This window comes from Puccinia triticina, chromosome 4A (genome assembly GCF_026914185.1).
Source record: "Puccinia triticina chromosome 4A, complete sequence".
Classification (NCBI taxonomy): domain Eukaryota; kingdom Fungi; phylum Basidiomycota; class Pucciniomycetes; order Pucciniales; family Pucciniaceae; genus Puccinia; species Puccinia triticina.
In genome coordinates, this window is record NC_070561.1 from 3,591,605 (window position 1) to 3,611,398 (window position 19,794).

A 19,794-nucleotide genomic window follows, 5' to 3' on the forward strand; every position below is an offset into this window, starting at 1 on the left:
GGTGAACAAAGATCAATAAACTTTAGATTCAAGTTGATGAGATGATCTGAAAAACAAAATTTTGGTTCAGACGAAATCCCATGCCGCCCCATCATCTGAGTTCAAACTGAACTCAGACTCTGGGAGCTGTGACATGTTGTGGACAAGTCATCATACACCCGCGCGCACAAGCGCGCCACAACAGCAAGAGAAGGGAGGAAAGAATCAGAAAAGAAATAACACCAAAGGAAGAAAACCAACCCTCCGCATACAACACCTCTCCAACGCGCGCATTTTAGAAACAGAAGAACATAAGACAGAGGAGGAGAAAGGAAAACAACAAAACAAACACAAAGGAAACCAAAGCCTAATCCTGAAACGCCTTGAAGATTCCACCGCGCGCGACGCGCGCTGATTGATCTTGACGCCCATGAGTTGATGTCTTGATGGCTGAAAACTCAAGGAATCCGCTGCGCCACGGGCGCCACGCAAATGGCCACCACACCGGACCCAGCTCTTTTTTTTCTTATCCTTCAATGCTCAAACACTCAAAATCAATGGACCTCAACGCCCATGGTGCTTACAGACGGATTCAACTTTTTCTTGCCGAGCTGAATATTGTCCTAGGCAGTGTGCTGTCTCCGACCTCTTATGCTCCTTTTTCCAGACCCCGGCCTTCTTTTCACCAAGTTAGTCTCCCGCAGCGTTTCAACCACCACATTTCTCAGCAGCATATCATGTGTAATCGATCAACCAAACGATCTCGTGCCTGGAAGAAAGATCACAGCAAGCCCAGGCAAGGAGATTCTGATGCGTTTTGCCTGCGGCCCGTTCATCCTGAGAGCCATCTGACTTCCCCAATTCCAAATCCAAATTTTCTTGACCAGAATATGATCCAACAGCCAAACTTGACCCTTATTCAGCAAAATGATATTGCTCCCCAGAATGTGACTCTGGGTCCAATTGCAGCTCTACATGTTGACGACTTTTGATCTTGGCATGGTGATTATATCGAGCAATCTGTTCTCAACAAGCAATCAATTCTGGACAAACAAGCAGTTTTCAACCAGCAAGAAACTCTTGAAGAGCATTGGATTCTTGATCACAAAAATCAGCCAATTACCAATCCATCACAGACTTTTGTTGATGATCGGACCAAGTTTGAAGTACCTAATCCACACAAACCAGAGCCCCAATTTGATATGAAAAACTACAGCGCTAGGGATGTTAATTGCTGGGCTAGTACACTCTTGGCGAATGAATTTGAATACCTTCGAGCGATGGGACGCGAAGCTCAAGAGGAATCTTTCCAACAGTACGCAGAGGTGCACATTGATGGACGATCTAAACCACATCATCAAATTGATTCCCCACCTCAGCATATGGAACAGAAAACAGCTAAACCAGCTACATTACATAACAGCCAGGTCACGTCTCCACAATTCCATCCAACCGACCACAACTATCTTAATCAGCACCAAAATCAACACGGGTTAGAAGACAAATCCTGAGGATACGACAATGAAGCCAGCTCTAACGTATTTAATGACAGCAGTGGTTTTGATGATGGGGGTGGTTTCAATGACAGTGGTGGTTTTGTGGACGGCAGTGGTTTTGCTGAAAATTTTGATGGTATTAGCGACGGGGGTTTTGAAGATGGTGCTTTTGATGACATTGGTTTCAACAACAATTTCAAAGATGACAGCGGAGTTTTTGATGATGGTGGCGACTTTGAAGATTGCGGTGACTATGACGATGGCGGCGACTATGACGATGGCGGCGACTATGACAATGGCGGCGACTATGACAATGGCGGCGACTATGACAATGGCGGCAACTATGACAATGGCGGCAACTATGACAATGGCGGCAACTATGCTGATGGCGGCAACTTTGACAATGGCAACAGAGGTTTTGATGATAGTGGTGATTTTGACAATGGTGGTGGGTGTTTTGATGATGTCGTGGACTACTATTAGCCTCTCCTTAAATCCCTTATTCAACAACCATCAGTCCCAATTTGATTCCCAGATGACTAAATCCTTGACATCTTCATTTTTCTTGAATCAAGTTCCCTATTTTCACTCTACTTTCAGCACTCATTCAACTTGTATGTAGTTTTCACCTCCCCTGCAGGTGCCTTGGAGCTAGAGATGGTCACTTTGCACCCGCTGCGGGTATCCGCTATCCGCCTGTGGGTATCCGCTCAGGCCGGCGGGTATCCGCCAGCGGATGCGGATGTCTGGGATCCTGGGAAAATCCAGCGGATACCCGGGTAGCTAAACAGGTATCCGCTCTCTCTAGGGTCTATGTACGCCGCAGCTGCGCAACTCTGAACCGGCTTTCCTGCCCTTGGCCCCCCACCCCCGGGGGAGCCGTGGTCGTTGTGCGACGACCCGGGCCTGGGCCCAGCCCGATCTAAGCCTCCTGCTTCCCTCAGGAGATATCCTCTGAAACCCCATATCCTCCAACAGCCACGACATATCCCCACAGCATGAACCGACGCAAGAGGGCCCGCGAACAACGCTCAGAAGAAGAAAATGATAGGCCGGCCGTGGAATCAAACCATGAACAGGACGATGGAAACTCAACTCCAAGTGCTACACCTGCGGGATCTGATATGACCGATGAGCAGCGTCTTGGTCAGTTCAAATACCTTCTTCTATTTTTCATTCTTTGGTATTTGATTTCTTACTAACAAACCTCTCTGAATTTAGAACATGCCAAGAAACTTGCACATAATCAAGTCAGTTTGGCGTACTCTGCTTATTATCCACCGGAGCTTTCCGATCAGCTCGATAAATTCCGCCGTTGTATGATTGCTTGGAGATGTAAGACGTGAGTGTTTATCTTTTAATTTCTGAAAAGTAACAACAGCTAAAGCAATGAATCTCAGGTGTGCTAAAATGATCAATCGAACCTCATACAAATCCTCGTGCAGTAATCTCCTCGCTCATGCTGGCCAATGTTTAAGAAAGCAGCAAATACCCTCAAACAACAAGACACTTGTAGAGTTTGGGGTTTCGGGCACAGGGGAAATTGACCCGCGGGAGGCAGGTGGTTTTTTTTGGCCATTTTTCTCCCTAATCTGACCACATTTTTCTCCCTAATCTGACCATTCATCTCTCCTTAGGTCTTACAGCGATGCGCGATTTGGTGTGCCAAGGGCGCAAAACCGTTTTCAGCTTTGGAAGAACCCAGCTTCAAGAAAGTACTTCATCCAACAATCCTCAAGCATCTACCAAATCAAAAGATGGTTTCGCAGGCGATCCACATGTTGTACTTGTCCGTTCAGGAGGACTTATGCCAGGAATTAAAGGTTTGCCTGTTTCTTTTTCATAGCTATGTAGTTGGATAGGACCAAAAAATACTGCCTCCCATTCAGATTCACCAGGGAGCCCTGTACTTGGGGGTGGATGCGTGGCAGTCGCCGAATGGATTCGACATCATCGGGGCCGTGATATACCGTCTTTCAGACAATGGCGCTGGTAAAGTTTGATCAGACGCAATGCCCCTCGACTTTGTTCAGCTTAAAGAACAACATACTGGCAAATATTTGGCTCAAATGGTTGAGTTTATTGTTGACAAGTTTGGCTTAAAAAACCGGGTATGAGCCTCTTTTTTCCCTTTTGTTTGATGCATCTGTTGCATTTGGTCTTCTAACCCAATTCCGTTTCTCTTATTAGATCTGTGGGATTGTTTCCGAAAACGCGGCAAACAATGGAACAATGATCTGTGAGTTGGGGAAGCTCAACAGGAAGCGATTCACAGGCAAGGAGCAGTGGATACGGTGCTTCGCACATATCCTTAACCTTATCGTCAAGGCCATCCTGCGACCATTTTCGCGCGTAAAAAATTCCACCCCAGGTGCTTCCGAGTTAGACGGTTCAGATGAAGAAGACAAGCCAAGTGATCTTATTGAAGGGTAAGCGGTTCACTGACACCAAGTGCCCTTCAGACAACAAATTAGCTTATCCGATGATCATTTGTGTACCTTTTTTTGTCTGCAGCTTTGACAAAGACGATAGTGATGACAAAGATCAGAGTTTTTCAAATGAAGATGAGGAGGAAACAGACTTTGCGGCGGATGATGGTGAATTAGCCGAAGAAGATGAGCTGACTCTTGCTGATCTCAGGGACATCGAGGAGGAAGAAGAGGGAGATGTATACACTTCTCAAATGTGTTGTCAAACCCTTGCAAAGGTTTGTTCAAATTTTTCTCTTGAACTATCTTTCTTGATCTCCTTTCCAGGTCGCCTAAGTTAACTACATATTTTCCTATTTTTCTCCAGTTCCGCGCAGTTGCAACTAAACTCAAGAAGTCGCCGAACTCAAAAGCCAAGTTCATTGAGATTTGCCAAGAAAAAAAATGCAAGCAACCGCACAACATCGAACGTGACATCCCAACTCGCTGGAACTCAACGTATATTCAACTTAACAGCATCATCAGATGCGAGGAGGCAATGTGAGTATTCAAATCATCATTGTTTCGGGGGAAAAGAAAGCTGAGTTGATGTTCTTGACAGATTCTCCTGGCAACGCGATAAGCAGTTTGGAACCCACCGCAATATCCATTTAAACCAGGAGGACTTTGACTTGGCAGCTGACCTAGTACAGGTCCTCAAGCCATTTTACAAGCTCACCCTTCAAGTTTCACTAGGTTCCTCGGCTTGCGTTTCGGATGTTGTGGTGATGATCAATCAAATCACTGCAGGTCTTTCCACATTGATCGCAAATGAGGATGGAAATTATCCTCCTGCTTTACGCAATGCGTGTCGTGCTGGGCTTGGGATTACAAACAAGTATTACTCCCTAACCGACTGTTCTCCTATCTACCGAATAGCAATGGGTGTGTTTTTTCACCAACCTCAACCATGATTCTTTTACCCATTTAAATCTTGAACTAATGATATCTTTTTATCTGAACTTCCAGTCCTCCATCCATCCTTTAAAGACGAATATTTTAAGCTGGCCAAATGGCCTCAGGATTGGATCAATGAGGCGATCTATCTAACTCGCAAGATGTACAATACATGGTACAAGCCTAGAGGATCAGCTTCAGCCCCAAAACCACCGAAGAAAGTGTCGGCCAAGGTAAGTTTAGGCCTAATTTTATGTTCACTGACCCAGTGGACTGACTGATTTACGTACCCTCCAGCCAACTGGTGTTTTGGCAGGGTTAGGCGCAGCGGCTGTAGCCAGATCAGCCGAATCAACATCGGACCCATTGGATATTTGGCTCTCTGGCGGCCTGTTTTTGGATGATGGGGCGCCGATAAACGGTCTTGCTTGGTGGAGCGAGCAGAAGCGAAATGGCAATACTCACAACGGCCTCTTACAGATGGCCCTGGATGTCATGTGCTGCCCGGGTGAGTTTTCAATCAAGTATTAAAGAAAAACTTGTTGCTGATTGATCACTGCTTATATTTAGCAACCACGGTTGATGTGGAGCGTACGTTCAGCTTTGGACGAGACTATGTCTCCGCGAGGAGACACAACCTCCATCCAAAATTGGTAAGTAGAGGTATGGCGTTGTCGCTCTATTCCAAGAACGACAAGATAAAACCTCTTGCTCTCCACGAATACCTCGAAAAGCGAAAAAATAAATCTAAGAACAAGATGAAGCAAAAGAAGGCTGTTGTACAGGATGTGGTGACACTTGAGTGATCAGCTGTCACCACATGTTGATTTTACTATGTTATAAATGATATCGTTAGTGTTTTAAGTGATTTTTGAGCGGCGGGTATCCGCTGATACCCGCGCGGGTATCCGCTCACACACGGTGGCATCCGCCAGCGGATGCGGATGCGGATGCCAAGAATGGGGGAAAAATGGCCTCGGATACCCAAACACGAGCGGGTATCCGGATGTGAAATGGCCATCTCTACTTGGAGCCTCGCCGAGGGGGTGGGTGTTGTGACCGAGGTCACAGGTGTGTACTCGGCTGCGGCTCAGCCACCCGGAGGAGTGTACATCAGCCTCCTCCGGGCCCCACCAGGAGTAATCCATACCGTTTACCACATACATGCTCCTATAGCTATCAGCCCTACAAGATCACAATTGTTGTCAGCAGGGCTACTACATTAAGTAGAGCCCAGCTAAGTTTTTATGTTAAAATAATTTAAAAATAAACTGCAGCGCAATGGCCCTGCATAAGTAAAAGATAAAATAAAAATAAATATTGTATTAAAATGTAATATTACATACAAGCACCGACGCAAGAGCGCAGCGCCTTAGAAATGAAAAATAGAGACCAAACTATCTATCTCTAGCCCCCCAAAAGGTGTGTACTTTACAAAAAATAATGGGCTAGATCACGGGGTAGCCCTAAATATGACCAAGATTGTGCACGCATGGTTCTAATAATTAACTGCGCGCGTGCTTGATCTAGTACTTAGAATTAAGGTTGGGTAGCATGGGAAATACCATGCTCCACGACTCCGCGAGATCAAGGAAAAAATGACGAGTACAGTGCCCCCCACAACTTCTCAACTACCCCTACAGGGGGGTTCCAAATTTTGGAGATTTTTTTTCCAAAAATTCTTTTAAAAGTGGGCTAATGCTGGGCTCTTTTTGGCCCATTTTTTGATGCAAATGTCACATTTCACCAACCAGACCTGGTAACATGCATGATAATAGTCCAAAGTCATTGAAATTTCACTGGACTTGCTGCCAAGAGAGCAATGAAGAAATATTCTTAACATTGCCACATTCCAAAGAGTGTACTGATGGATATGGCAATCATCAATAACTAAGGAGGTACATATTTACATAAATACCTACACCTGTAGTATGTATGTACATAGATAATTTAGTCTCTAAACACATAATACATATTCTATAAGTACATAGTACATGTCTGTAACCACATACTATGGTCTTAAAACCAGCTGTTCCAAATTTTGCATCTGAAAAAAATGAAACTTTTTTTTGAGGCATTGCACAGACTTCAAGGTTATATTTTTGAGTTCTCCTACGTCCGTAGGGCTCAAAAATGTATAGTTTACATGTGATACATGTCTGGTGACTTTGAGCACATTGTTCAAAGCTCAAATTTTTTTTGCAGGTGCGGGGTAGTTGAGAAGTCGTGGGGGGCACTGTAGTCTGGGCCCCAGAGACCTGGTAAATACCAGGAGATCTGGAGCCAAGAAACCTGAAATACCCAATACATGACTTTGAGAAACCAAACCATAGAGATTGGCCAGGAGGTTGTGCAGGCTTTCAAAGACTGCAACCAAGCGCAGTTTTTATTGCAGAAGCTGTAAGATTCAGAAAAAGGTGCTGCTTCTCCAATATACTTGTGATCTATAGATCACAAGTATTCTAGAAAGAATGGATAAACAACCGGAGATAAAAAAGCACAAAAATAAAAGCAAGGAAGCCGCACCCCAGTCAGGGGCCAAGATGATCTGGAGAATTCAGTCTTCACCCATGACTAATAGCAGCACTGAGAGAGCAAAGTTCTGATCTCGTGCTCAGAACCAGAAAATAGTTTCAGCCTAGCTCTGGCCAAGAGGCTGAGGGAATTGGGGACTGGCAAAGAAGTTCATCACAGACTCTTTGACTCCTAGGAGACAGAGAAAAATATAAAAGGTGGGCCTTCAAGCAAGTGAAGGCCCCCCAGAATTTTCAACCACTTCATCGCACTGCCAGCCTCAACCCCGTCAACTCAAGACTTGTTCGCCCGCTAGCTCTCCACTGAAAACCTTGTGAGATTACACGCCTAGGTGAACGGCCACAAACTCATAAATTGAGTAAGCGGCCGGGAACTCAAACAGCTGCGGAAAATGGTAAGCAAAAGCAAACCATATTCCGCAGTCCAAACAAGCTCCGCGGAGTCGCAAAACTGACACATCAAACTTTGATGCAAGCAGGCACAACTCCAGCGCATAGCAAACTCAAGCTCGCGGTAAATCCCGAGTCCCAGTCTCTCAAAGCAAGAATAACATCGCCCACCAAAGGTGAGCAAAAGATGTTTTGACTTTAACCACTAACCAGTCGTGCGCTAATACCTCGATCGTCAATTCTAGACAAAGCCAAAAAGAGCACAACAGCTGGAACCGACCCCACACAAAGTGTAGAGGATAAAGTCGGTGAGTAAGCATCATGTGAACTCAGAAAACAAAACTATGAGCTAAGAGAATCGCACTATCAATCTAGATAACGTAGCGCTCCTCCTTCGCCGTTTTGCTGAGAATCAACACTACAGATCATAACCGCCGCAGGCTCTAAGAGCGTAAGACACCCACCAAGAGAGAACAATAAACTCTATCAAGTGCAAGTAGCTGACCCAGCTTAATGACGAGCAGAACGCTAACGTCGAGCCACTCGGGACCGGCACAGCACTTCACCTCTGTTCTCCATTCATCTCAAACTGTCAAAGAGCAGCACATTCGTCTGCTCCCAGGTAAATAACAGAGCTATTCATATTTACTTAAGTTTGTGTTAAAGCGGTTGTTACATAGCTACAGTACAAAGTCTAACTCTAGCAATAAAACATTACGAGTCCTTTGAAATCTTTCAGATTTACAGTCTTGACACTCAAGCAGCACCTCTAGGATCACACGACTGGGAGTAAGACAATACAATGGCTGATTCAGACAATGAGTCTAGCGATTCTTCCATCGGTGGGAAACCAACAATGAAAGTTCCCAAATTCACCGGCAAAAACTTCAAAATCTGGGAAAAGAAGATTTGAATGGTCCTCGCCGAATTCAATCTCAAACATTTCATTGATGAACCTCCCCTACCCGATATGACTCAAAGAACAAAGGCCAAATCACAGAAGGCTGCCAACCTTCTTTGCGCAAATATTACGGACGGAGTTTTCAACACTATCGTGAAGAAAAACAACTCGAGCAATCCATATGAGCTCTGGCAAATGTTTAAATCCGTCTACGCCTCAGACTTGATACTCGCCAGCTATGAAGTATGGGTGAAATGGGAAGACACCCAATTCAACAATGGCATGGCCGCCTATATCGCAGGAATCGAAGAATTCCTAGCCAAATTTGAATCTCTGGCCATGGTCGTTCCCGACTTCGTTATCTGCTGCAGCATCATCAGTAGAATCACAAAGAAACGGCCTTTTCTGATGCAGAGTCTTTTTGGAGACCTAAACTCGCTCGGCAAACCAAAATTTGTGATTAATCGGCTCAGAGAGGTTGGCCGATTTGAGAGGTCTACAAAAAGAAAGGCTGCTGAACACCCCACAAGTACCTCAACACCAACTGCGCTCGCTACCAATGCTTCTAACAAGAGGAAGAAGCAGTACAATCCTATCAAATGCTATGGCGAAAAGCACAACCCCGCGGCAAAACACTCAGAACAAGACTGTTGGACCCTGCACCCCTCAAAATTCAAGGAGGCGATGGAAAAACGCAAAGCTGAAAAGGACAAGGGTCAATCTTACCATACAACCGCCCAGCCTCAAGAACCATTGACACACAACAGTAACATTCACCCATCATTCAGTTATCTGTCTAACTCCAGCCCATCTCAGCATCAGACTACGATCTTGGACTCAGGCGCGAGCAATCACATGCTCACAACGCTTGGCTACTTCAAGCGCACACACCCAGTCACAATAGAAATCGTCACGGGGAGCGGACCGGGCGATCTGGTTGCTACTGCTCGAGGTGATAAAACTCTACCGCTAGCCAACGGCGGCACACTCACCCTCAAGGACGCCCTATATGTCCCAAATCTTACGCGGAACCTCGCCTCTCTTGTGTGAAACTCCATAAAATATTATGTGTCCTATGGGAGTTGAACCCATGTCTCTTATATCCATGTCAAGTGTACTAACCACTGTACTAAGGACGCTTGGATATGAACAGCTGCAGGTGGGTGAATGAACATCCACTGGTGTCACATGAAGATCCCTAATTGAGGGTAAGACCTGTAAATGACAGGTCATGAATGAGTGACACCAGCAGGTATGATAAAGCTAAGAGTAGCAGAACCACAACCTGACATGTGACAGGACAGCGACATCTGTCATCAAGAGGGAGTAAAGGACACCAACTGCGGCAGATGGGAACTCAGATTGTGTATATACTTGAATTAGGTTTAGCTTTGGTTGTATTTAGATTACATACGCTAAAGCTTGTATATACTCTTTCCTCACTCATCTAGTTGTACCTTCCTCACCTCAATAGGTGAATAAGTCCTCCTTTTTTTTCTTTCTCTCGTGTCCCTCACATCTCAAGATCTCCTCGCGTGCTCACTGCGGTCCACTGGCGTTTCATAGGTTTGCTTCTCTTTCATCTCTTCCTTGTTTTGCTGTCTGTCTCTTCTTCCTCTTGCCATGCAATCAATCACTCATCTAGTTGTACCTTCCTCGCCTCAATAGGTGAATAATAAAAGAATTCAAACAACTAAAATAATAATTTCTCCGTTAAACTAGTTGTATTTACAAACTAATAGTTAAGTAAGAAAGAGTTCGGACAGAAGTGTTTACCTAAAAGCAACACTGGAGGATGCTTGCTTAGGGACCTTCTGTCCGGTTGCTTGGTTCTGGGTCTGGTACCGTCAATCGTGAGATCGGGGTCTGTCTGAACTTGGATACAAGACGAGACGGGGACCAATCAGCGTAGCAGCTTGGCCTTGTCCTGTCGGAACGGGTGGTATTGCTGTGAGTCTGTTTGTTGTGCGCGCAACGTTCTGAGTCAGTTTCTCTTCTGTCTCTTTGTTCTGTATTGGATCTGTTTCTTCTGCTTACCGGGTGCTTGCACCTCCGATAGTCTTACGAGTGAGTCTTGTTTCTTTCTGGGTCCGAGTCGATCCGCAAGAGTTCTGTAGTAGAAAATGTAAGATCTAGTCAGCCTTATTTCTAAGTCTTCTATGATCTAGCTCTTGGGACGTACAAGGTTGGTCTTTCTTGTTTGTTTGGCTGGGCTTTGGCCTGTGCGGTTCTTGCTGGTTGATCCTTGGCTGCAATCGTCAAAGCGATGTTTGTCAGCTTGTGGTCTGGGGCTTTGTACTGCGAAAGGGGCTTAATCAGCTTACCTTTCTTAGCAGCTGGGCTTATTCTGGTTGCGAGCTTCCTTGCGGAATGCTGCGCGTCTGGGGTTAACCGCGCGAGCTTCCTTGCGGGTAGCTGCGGGTGGGGGTCTGGGTCCATAATCCTACAAATAAGTCCTCCTTTTTTTTTCTTCCTCTCGTGTCCCTCACATCTCAAGATCTCCTCGCGTGCTCACTGCGGTCCACTGGCGTTTCATAGGTGAATAAGTCCTCCTTTTTTTCTTTCTCTCGTGTCCCTCGCATCTCAAGATCTCCTCGCGTGCTCACTGCGGTCCACTGGCGTTTCATATCTTGTACAGCTGATGAAGTCGAAGGCACTAATACAGGAAGGCAGCGAAGGTTTTGCCGTCAAAATCGACGACGGTCAGCCCTTTGCGGTGGACACCAGCAACGGAATAAACTGCGCAGCGCCAAAAGTGCGGAATAAGTATCAGCTAAAAAGTGATGCAGCGCGCAAAAGCGCCCCAGTAGCGGTTGAAAACGCACACCGCTATCGCTGCGCTTTCCCGGAGCGATAGCGCCGCTTTTTCAGCTGCGCTTAAGCTATGTCATCCAGGGAAATAGTGGTGTTTCGCTGCAGAAAGCGGTAGCGCAGCGCGGTGACGCTACCGCTTCAGCTTTTTGGGCTGGGGGATTAGCGACGCCCGCTGCGCTGCTCTAAAATCGCCGCTTTCTGCAGCGTAGTGCAGCTTTTCAGTCTTGGCAGGAAGGAGGGGTGGCCCCTGTGGCTGTTTGCCTGGTCAATGACAATGTCGTGAGGCATGGACGAGACGTGGACGAGCACAGCAATCTTGGCAAGCCAGCGTTGGTTAGGCAGGATTGGGATGGCTCCGATAGGGATGATGAGGGTGACGGATGGGTCTGGGTGGGGTTGGTGTCGCTGAGGTTGTGGCTCGGCAAGATGGACTGTTTGAGGCTGACTGGCGGCGGAGGGTGGTGAGGCCTGGGCGATGAGGGGCTGAAGATGTTTGCCCTGGCGGCGCGAGGGGAGGTAGGAGCTCACGATTGAGGAGAACTGGTGGTTTTCTGAGCCCACGAGTCGGCGGGGAGGATGCCGGGGAGGTTGGCGGGATGGACGTTTGGGTAGCGGTCAAAGTTCGACGAGTTCCTGGCTGGGAAACTTTCGGCAGTATGGGAACCTCCATACCAAATGAAGAAAACAAGTCAATGAAAAAAGGGTAGGAGAAGAGAGAAGGGACCCAACGGGGATGGAATGGTGGGCTAGCAGGGCCCAGTCTACCCCCCCCCCCCCCCAGGGCGGGCTTGATGTCTTGGATGCCCCCGTTTGGCTTTCCGAGCCGCTTGGAGCGGTCAAGGACGAGCAGGCGGGAGATGAGGACGATGAAGGCGGGGACGAAGCTCTCGGACGAGGATGAGGACGAGGGGGCGGGGAAGTGGAGATGGTACTGGTCAATCTTCCCCTAGACCTAGATGGCGAAGGGGCTGGCGGCCTGCGCGAGGTAAGGGTTCAAAAGCAGGGCGGGTGGCCGGCAAGCATCTTGCAGAGCAGAATACTCAAGGACCACCGGTCGGTTGGCTTGTAATGGCCCTTGGAGTGCCTGGATGCCGAGCTCAGCCTTCAGCAGCGTGACGGGGCCACGATTGTCTCGAGTGATTGGCTCGCTGTCCGCGGTATGCTGATGCTCGCTGCTAGACAAGGGGCTGCCTTTGTCTGGGTCAAGAGTTGTCGGAGCAGTACTCTGCTGGCTAGGCTGAAAAGAGAGAAAAAAAATAAGTGCTGGTAGGAATGACTGCCTTGGCCCTCATCAATCCTAGCGCGTATGATAGGAAAATCTTGTATGTATCACTGGAGGACTTCCCTTCGATTTACACGGCCGTGTAAAGTCAGATTTGGCACTTGTAAAGCCAGATTTTTACACCCTGGTTTTACATGCACTTTTCAGCGGCTAGATCAAACCAGAACATCCCTCTCGATGGCCGGTACAGGCCGGTCATCAAGAGTACACAACCCTCCCAATAGCTGGTCTGTACCGGCCATCCAGAGTACACAACCCTCTCGATGCCCGCTACAGACCGATCGTCGAGGGGACTCAACCCTCTCGATGCCCGGTACAGACCGGCCATCGAGAGTACGCAACCTTGATTCCCGGTCTGTACCGGTCAGCGAGAGGATTCAACCCTCTCGATGCCCGGTATAGACCGGCCATCGAGAGTACTCAACCCTCTAGATGGCCGGTCGAGACCGGCCATCGAGAGTACACAACCCTCTCGATGGCCGGTATAGACCGGTCATCGCGAGGACATAGCCCACTCGATGACCGGCCTGTACCTCGAGAGGGCACATCCCTCTCGATGGCCGGTACAGACCGACCATTGAGAGAGAGGGCACCACCCTCTGGCAGATCTGTGCCGGTCATCGAGAGGACACAACCCTCTCGATGGCCGGTACAGACCGGTCATAGAGGGGGTACATCTGTACCGGCCATCGAGAGGCTTGAGTCCTCTCGATGACCGGCGTTGTGTCCTCTTGATGTCCTACCCACCGGTCATCGAGAGGCATGTGTCCTCTCGATGACTGGTACAGAGGACACATCTGTACCGGTCATCGAGAGGACACTGTACCCTCTCAATGACCGGTCCGTACCGGCCATCGAGAGGGGTCTGTACTCTCGATGACCGGTCTGTACCGGCCATCGAGAGGGATGTGTCCTCTCGAGGTACAGGCCGGTCATCGAGTGGGCTGTGTCCTCTCGATGACCGGTCTATACCGGCCATTGAGAGGGTTGTGTACTCTCGATGACCGGTTTAACAATGAGGGATGAGGCCCGAGTTGCTGGAATACCTGGGGTTGTAAATCTGGCAGGTATTCTGGCATCTCAAGCCTGCGGAAAAGCTTCTAAAGCTAAAAATTACAAGGTGAGTCAGATCTGGCTTTACATGTGCCAGATCTGACTTTACACGGCTGTGTAAATCAAAGGGAAGTCCTCCACTGGACAGATACATTGGTACCACCAAAAGCTCATTCTAGAAGGCCAACCCACAAAATTGAAGTCATGAGGATTTGAGAACAAGTGTGTAAAATGACTTCAGAAGAATGAATATAACAAAATAAAAAGTATTTGGAACATCACAAAACTTACCAAATTGCTTGCATTAAATGTCAGCCACAGAGTACATGTCACAGTACCTTACACAGCGGTGGGCAGATACGTTCTCCAAATGGATAACTCGGCCGGTAACGTAACCTTTACAGTTACATTATCTGCTAGTTACAGATATCTAATTTGCAGTTACAATATCTCCGGCAGAAAATGGCCTCCAATTTATCTAGTTACGTTCCCTGGTTATTTTGAACAAAACCAGTTACGTTACATTTTTTCCCAGATTTGGGTAACTTTGGTGTAACTTTCTGGTAAAGGCCCTGATTTGTGGTTGTTTTTATCAATATGAGCAAGATGTTTGCTCAAGTTGACACTAAACAACCACATAAACTCAGTATGCTGCCAGGAAACCACATTAAAAGTTGTTCAGAGTGAGGGTTGAACCCACACCTTCAAACGTCACTAACCTGAGAGAGGCAAGCCTTAACCAATAAGCTAAAGACATGATACCAACTTGCTCTTTTTTTCAATAATCTCAACCCCCTTTACAAAAAGCTCTATATCAAAAAAGTTACGTTACCAAAAACATAAAAAATCAGGTTGAAAAAAAAGTTACTTTACTATACTTTACTGCAAGAATTTTGTACGTTACCAAAATGGCCAATTTGGATAACTAAAAAGATGTTACGTTATCCAATTTCACTGCTGTAACGTAAAGTAACGTATCTGCCCACCGCTGCCTTACACGTAACCTGCAATTGTTCACATTATTCATAGTACATTCCTTTTACACCTTTATTACATATGTATATCATTAGATACAGGCTTAAGAATGTACTCTAGTTATACATCACAGTACAGATAACCATAGTTAAATACAGTTACCATAATGTACTGTTGTTATAAGAGTTAACTTACGTGCAAACAGTAAGATTACAATACATTGTAATATTACTGTACACGTGAAATACCCTAAGACAGGTATCACTCATTTATCCCCTGTTACGCCTCAGTTTCTATTTACATAACATATTGGTTATGATATAAATACATAAACAATACATGATGTAATCCAATTCAAAGAGCACTGAATGGAATCAATGATTGGTTATGATCAGCTAGTGTGCACAGCTACTGATCCAGGATCAGTACTGATCATTACACTGCCCTGATCATTTCCAATGTTGATCCTCATGAGGATCTGCTTCCCTTGAGCGCTTCCAGTTCCCCCCTGGTCCTGAAGCGCCTCCAAGCGCCTCATATTCCCTCCTGCTCTTTTCCCCTCTATATAAACACGCCCCCCAGGACTGTTTATCCCTCAGAATACATTTACAGCAAAGTTTAACCCATACTATAGTTAAACAGTGCTTTCATTCTCACCCATCATTCAATTCAGGAATACTCTCAACTCTTGATTACCCTTACCTTTCTGTAGGTAAAACCACGAACCCAAGTTGAGTTATTCCTTGGATGCCTATTAACACCCTGTGTTGATCTGGATGCGCCTTAATTGAGCAAGCCTCTCAGTCAAGATTACTGATAGAGTGAAACCTTTTACAGGTCTTACCACGAACCCATTGGCCCATCCTTGGCATCTTACACCATCATCTTGATAGTAACAACCCTCTCAGACACAGTTAGTTACATACAGGCTGACATTAAATGATGATTTTGGAAAATCTTCAATACCATTCCAAAAAAATATTGAATAATCAGAATCAATAGATTGACATGTGAAATGAATGATAATAAACAAAAAAAATGAAGTCCAAAATCCATTCTGAAATTTTGAGGGCAGTGAAAACACATCAAAAAGTACAAAACTGCACTACAGGAAACAAAAAATCAGTGTTTCAAGTGTTTTCACTGCCCACAAAATTTCAGAATGGATTTTGGACTTCATTTTTTTCATTTATTATCATTCATTTCACATGTAAATCTATTGATTCTGATTATTCATTATTTTTTTGGAACTAGAGTTTAAGGCGGCTACACCGCTGCAGGGGTCTAACCCCTTGGACCCGGCAACCCCGCACCCCGCTTGCCGCTGCCCCCTCCTCCCTCTGTCCCCCAGAGCCTTTGTGTGATCCTCACCACCCGCCCATCCCACTTACCCCAAAGATCATGAAGCCTATTGGCAGCTTTATCATGACTACTTTTACAACCCACAGATGCACAGCAATGACATATTTTGACGGCAATTTTATGGGGTAGGGAGCTGTAGTAGTGCTGTCGGTTTTCTGGTACACAAGCTTACACAAGCCAATTTAGGGCTAAAGTTTACCGGTGCAAACATATAGCTGGAGGTTCCTTGGCAAGTTGGCCTGTTCTCTGGCCGAGATCATCTGGCTTGGCGTGTTATTTAACAATATTGTCTTATTTCTAGGGACTTACTTTGCACACTGCAAAAAACACTTCGTGCACTGCGGTTAAAATATGCCACTTTTGAAGATTCTTTTTTAAAAATCACTTCTCACTGGCCTCTCTGAATTTTTTGGAAGTTTTTAAATGCATTTTCCTTTTTGAAAAAAATCATTAAAAACCAGAAGAAATGTAGGATTTGGGCGCCTAATCAACAAGGTTCCCATAGCCCACAAATTTCAAATGATTTATTGAGTAATGAAACAGAGAAGAACTGCTACTTCAGATATTTGTAGCCACTTTGTGCAAGCATACAGGTCTGAAAAATAAGAAACGTGTCCACATATTAGCACATTGCATCTAAATTATCCTCATTTTTCAGACCCGTATCATTGCACAAAGTGGCTAAAAACTTCTGAAGTAGCTGTTCTTATATATCTAAGTTTCAATAAAACAGTGATTTGAGGAATATTGGATCATGGGTTTGGCCTTTGCCTTCCCCCTTTCCCTCAAGTGGAATTAACCACAAGGCTGGCGCGAGTCCCGCTAACCAGCCTCAATCCCCCATTTCCCTATAAGCCCCCATTGTAACAGGCGGCTCTGGCGGCATAAAAAAGCCAATGTCTGGAGCCGCAGGGGAAATTCCTGTGAGGAAGCAGCTTGCTCTTTATATATTCAAGCACCCAACTTTTTTTTTCAAGGGCACCTCAGCTGAAACACCTTCACCCAACCCAATTCCCCCCTCTTACACCAATGTACACTCCAACCTGGAAAGCCTTCACCTGCCTTCAATCCCAACCCGGACATCAACCTCCAATCCAAACTCGGACAGGATGTTTCAATCCAGTCCCAAACTGAAAATTCCCATTCACCCCCTCAAACCCAACCTAACCAGAATATGTATACTCTCCGTTTTCACCACCCCCTTGCGTGGCCGTTCACAGACATGGTGTAGAGCACCATCACCCGCGTTTCGGGTAGAAGCCCAGCCTTGAATGCAGCAACGTTTTGAGCCTTACAGCAGTACAGATTTTCCATAACTTGGTTTCTCCAATCTTCCTGCCCACACCAGTGAATTACACTATAAACAGTCTACGAGGAAGCATTCAAGAAGAAAGCGTATTCAGAGTTGTTAACAGCCCAGACAAGTGGGCCTTCAGGCTGGCGATAAACCCCAACTGGACCCACAAGTCCCCCGCACAACTTCTTACAAGTCCCGGACCCGGAGCCCGGATCCAGGTTCTCAGCGGAGAAGGGCATGTGTACTCGAATGTCCACCGTCCCGAGTGACCGCATCCACATCCGCATTCTCATGCAGATTATTTGCATCCCGCGCCGCCCAACTGAGCCCCAGATCCTGGTCCAGATGCGCATGCATGTCCCATCCCCAATTGGGCTCGGCTCCAGAGCCTGTGCCAGAAGGAGGCGCCGCGGAGGAGGTAGAGGGGGCAAGATGGAAGGCTTTCCGGTGTGGTGCTCCATTCCAAACCATAAGTAGTATTTTATTGCTTTCTTTTACATATATTCATCATTACATTGAACATTTCCCCATAACCCTTCACAAATACCTCATTATTATTGCATATTCAGATTCTACATCAAATTTCACATATAGTCCCTCATACATAGTATACCCTTATCTTCAATGGTTCAATAGTTATAGAGGATATAAGACTTACAGATAATCTACAGTCTTCATTAGTTACAACACTCAATTCATTAGTAACTTACTTGAATCATTACAGTACATTACTTTTACATAATTACTTTCACATACTAAACCCTTTACATACATTCCTCATTATGTACTATGGCTATTATACACATTACATCATTAGATCTGTGCTTCCTTCTTTCAGTAGTGCTCATCATTACAAGTAGTTACTATGTTCTCATCACTTTTCCCCATTAGTACATTCTTTTATTCCCATAACCAGCATTCCCTTTTCAGCATTGCTCATCATTACATACTGTTACTATGTTCACATCACTCTTCCTCATTTTTACAACCTTCATTCTCATAGCCAGAACTCTTCATAGTCTGTGCTCATCCCTCCTTACTATAAGAATTGTCTTTCCCCCCCTCACTTGTACCTCATGCAGAGAAATATATACAGAATTTATAGATAATTTTGGATACAGAAATTATAAGTCCCCCACTCTCATCAATCCTCCATCTCTCTTACCCTCAGTAGTCAGTAGTTAAAGCTCATAGTACTAGCTCCTAAGATCAAGCAGAAATCAGCCACACCTTTTCTTCTTTTTTCTTAGTGTTACTCTCATCCCCTCAGCATTAGTCAGGAAGGCAGCCTCATCAGCACCCTTGCATAGCTTACATTAGTACTAGTGTTGCTATCCATTTACCTTCCAAGCTCTATTCTCCCCTTTGAGTAGTTCCACAAGTGGTGTCCCAACAGTGGCCTTTCTATACTTCAGATATCTTCAGCTCTAGTAACACTTTTTACCATCAGCTACATACCACTTCACCTACACTCCTCATACTCCTCTCTTTACAAATCAACTCCCTGCTTTTAGAATCAACTTCAACCAACAGTAACACTATCAGCACCTTCATTATCAATCTTCAGATTCAGATTCAACTTACCTGTTTCAATCATGTCTGCCCAAGGATCTCGCAACGCCAATGTTGCCCCCAGTCTTTACCCTCCAGTGGATCCTTCCAGTAATGCTACAGTTCAGGACTCCACCACTTCCAACACTGGTCAGACTCAGGTTCCTCTCAATGGTCCAGGTCACCAATCTTCTTCTACTGGTCCAGGTCCTCAGGCTCCTTCCAATGCTCCAGATCCACAGGGTTCTTCTATTCCACAGGCCAACTCCAGTTCTTGCAGACCTCCTCCTAGACCTCAGACTTCCAGTGCTCCTAGATTCACAGGATACAGGGATACCAATCAGCCATCAGATGATTCAGAGGATTTAAATGTTCCACCACCCCGCTTTTCCAGATTCCAGTGCCAAAGGGATCATTCAACTCACTCTACCAGGTCCAACACCCACTTCTTGAACAGAGAACCAGCCATGCCAAGGTACCAGGATCCAGTCAGCAGAGGAGTTAAGATCAAACCCATGGACAAAGAGCTCTTCTTTGATGGAACCAACATGCCTGTGGAGAAATTCATTAGAAGGTATGAAAGTGCTGGAAGAGATGATGGTGCTAACTCTAAGGAACTGGCTGGACAAATCATTGCTTTTATCAAAGGATTGGACCTAAAGGATGAAGTGGAAGACATGTCAGGCCATGAAAACTTGGATTGGGAAACCCTGAAGAAACAGCTACTCACCAGGTTTGGAACTTCTCAGCCATTGGTCAGATATACCAGGGAGGATCTCAGGAAACTAGTCTACA

General features: G+C 45.9%; 1 protein-coding gene across 1 annotated transcript in view; it reads right to left on the minus strand.

Annotated features, from left to right (window-relative positions):
• PtA15_4A421 (uncharacterized protein) overlaps positions 1–17,465 on the minus strand; it is a gene marked incomplete at both ends in the record, with an annotated part of 35,797 nt that extends 18,332 nt beyond the window's left edge. The window contains one exon of the mRNA XM_053168303.1: positions 17,374–17,465. Within this exon, the coding sequence (XP_053019525.1) occupies positions 17,374–17,465 (92 nt within the window). The remainder of the gene's footprint in view (positions 1–17,373) is intronic.
• Between the last annotated feature and the right edge of the window lie 2,329 nt (positions 17,466–19,794).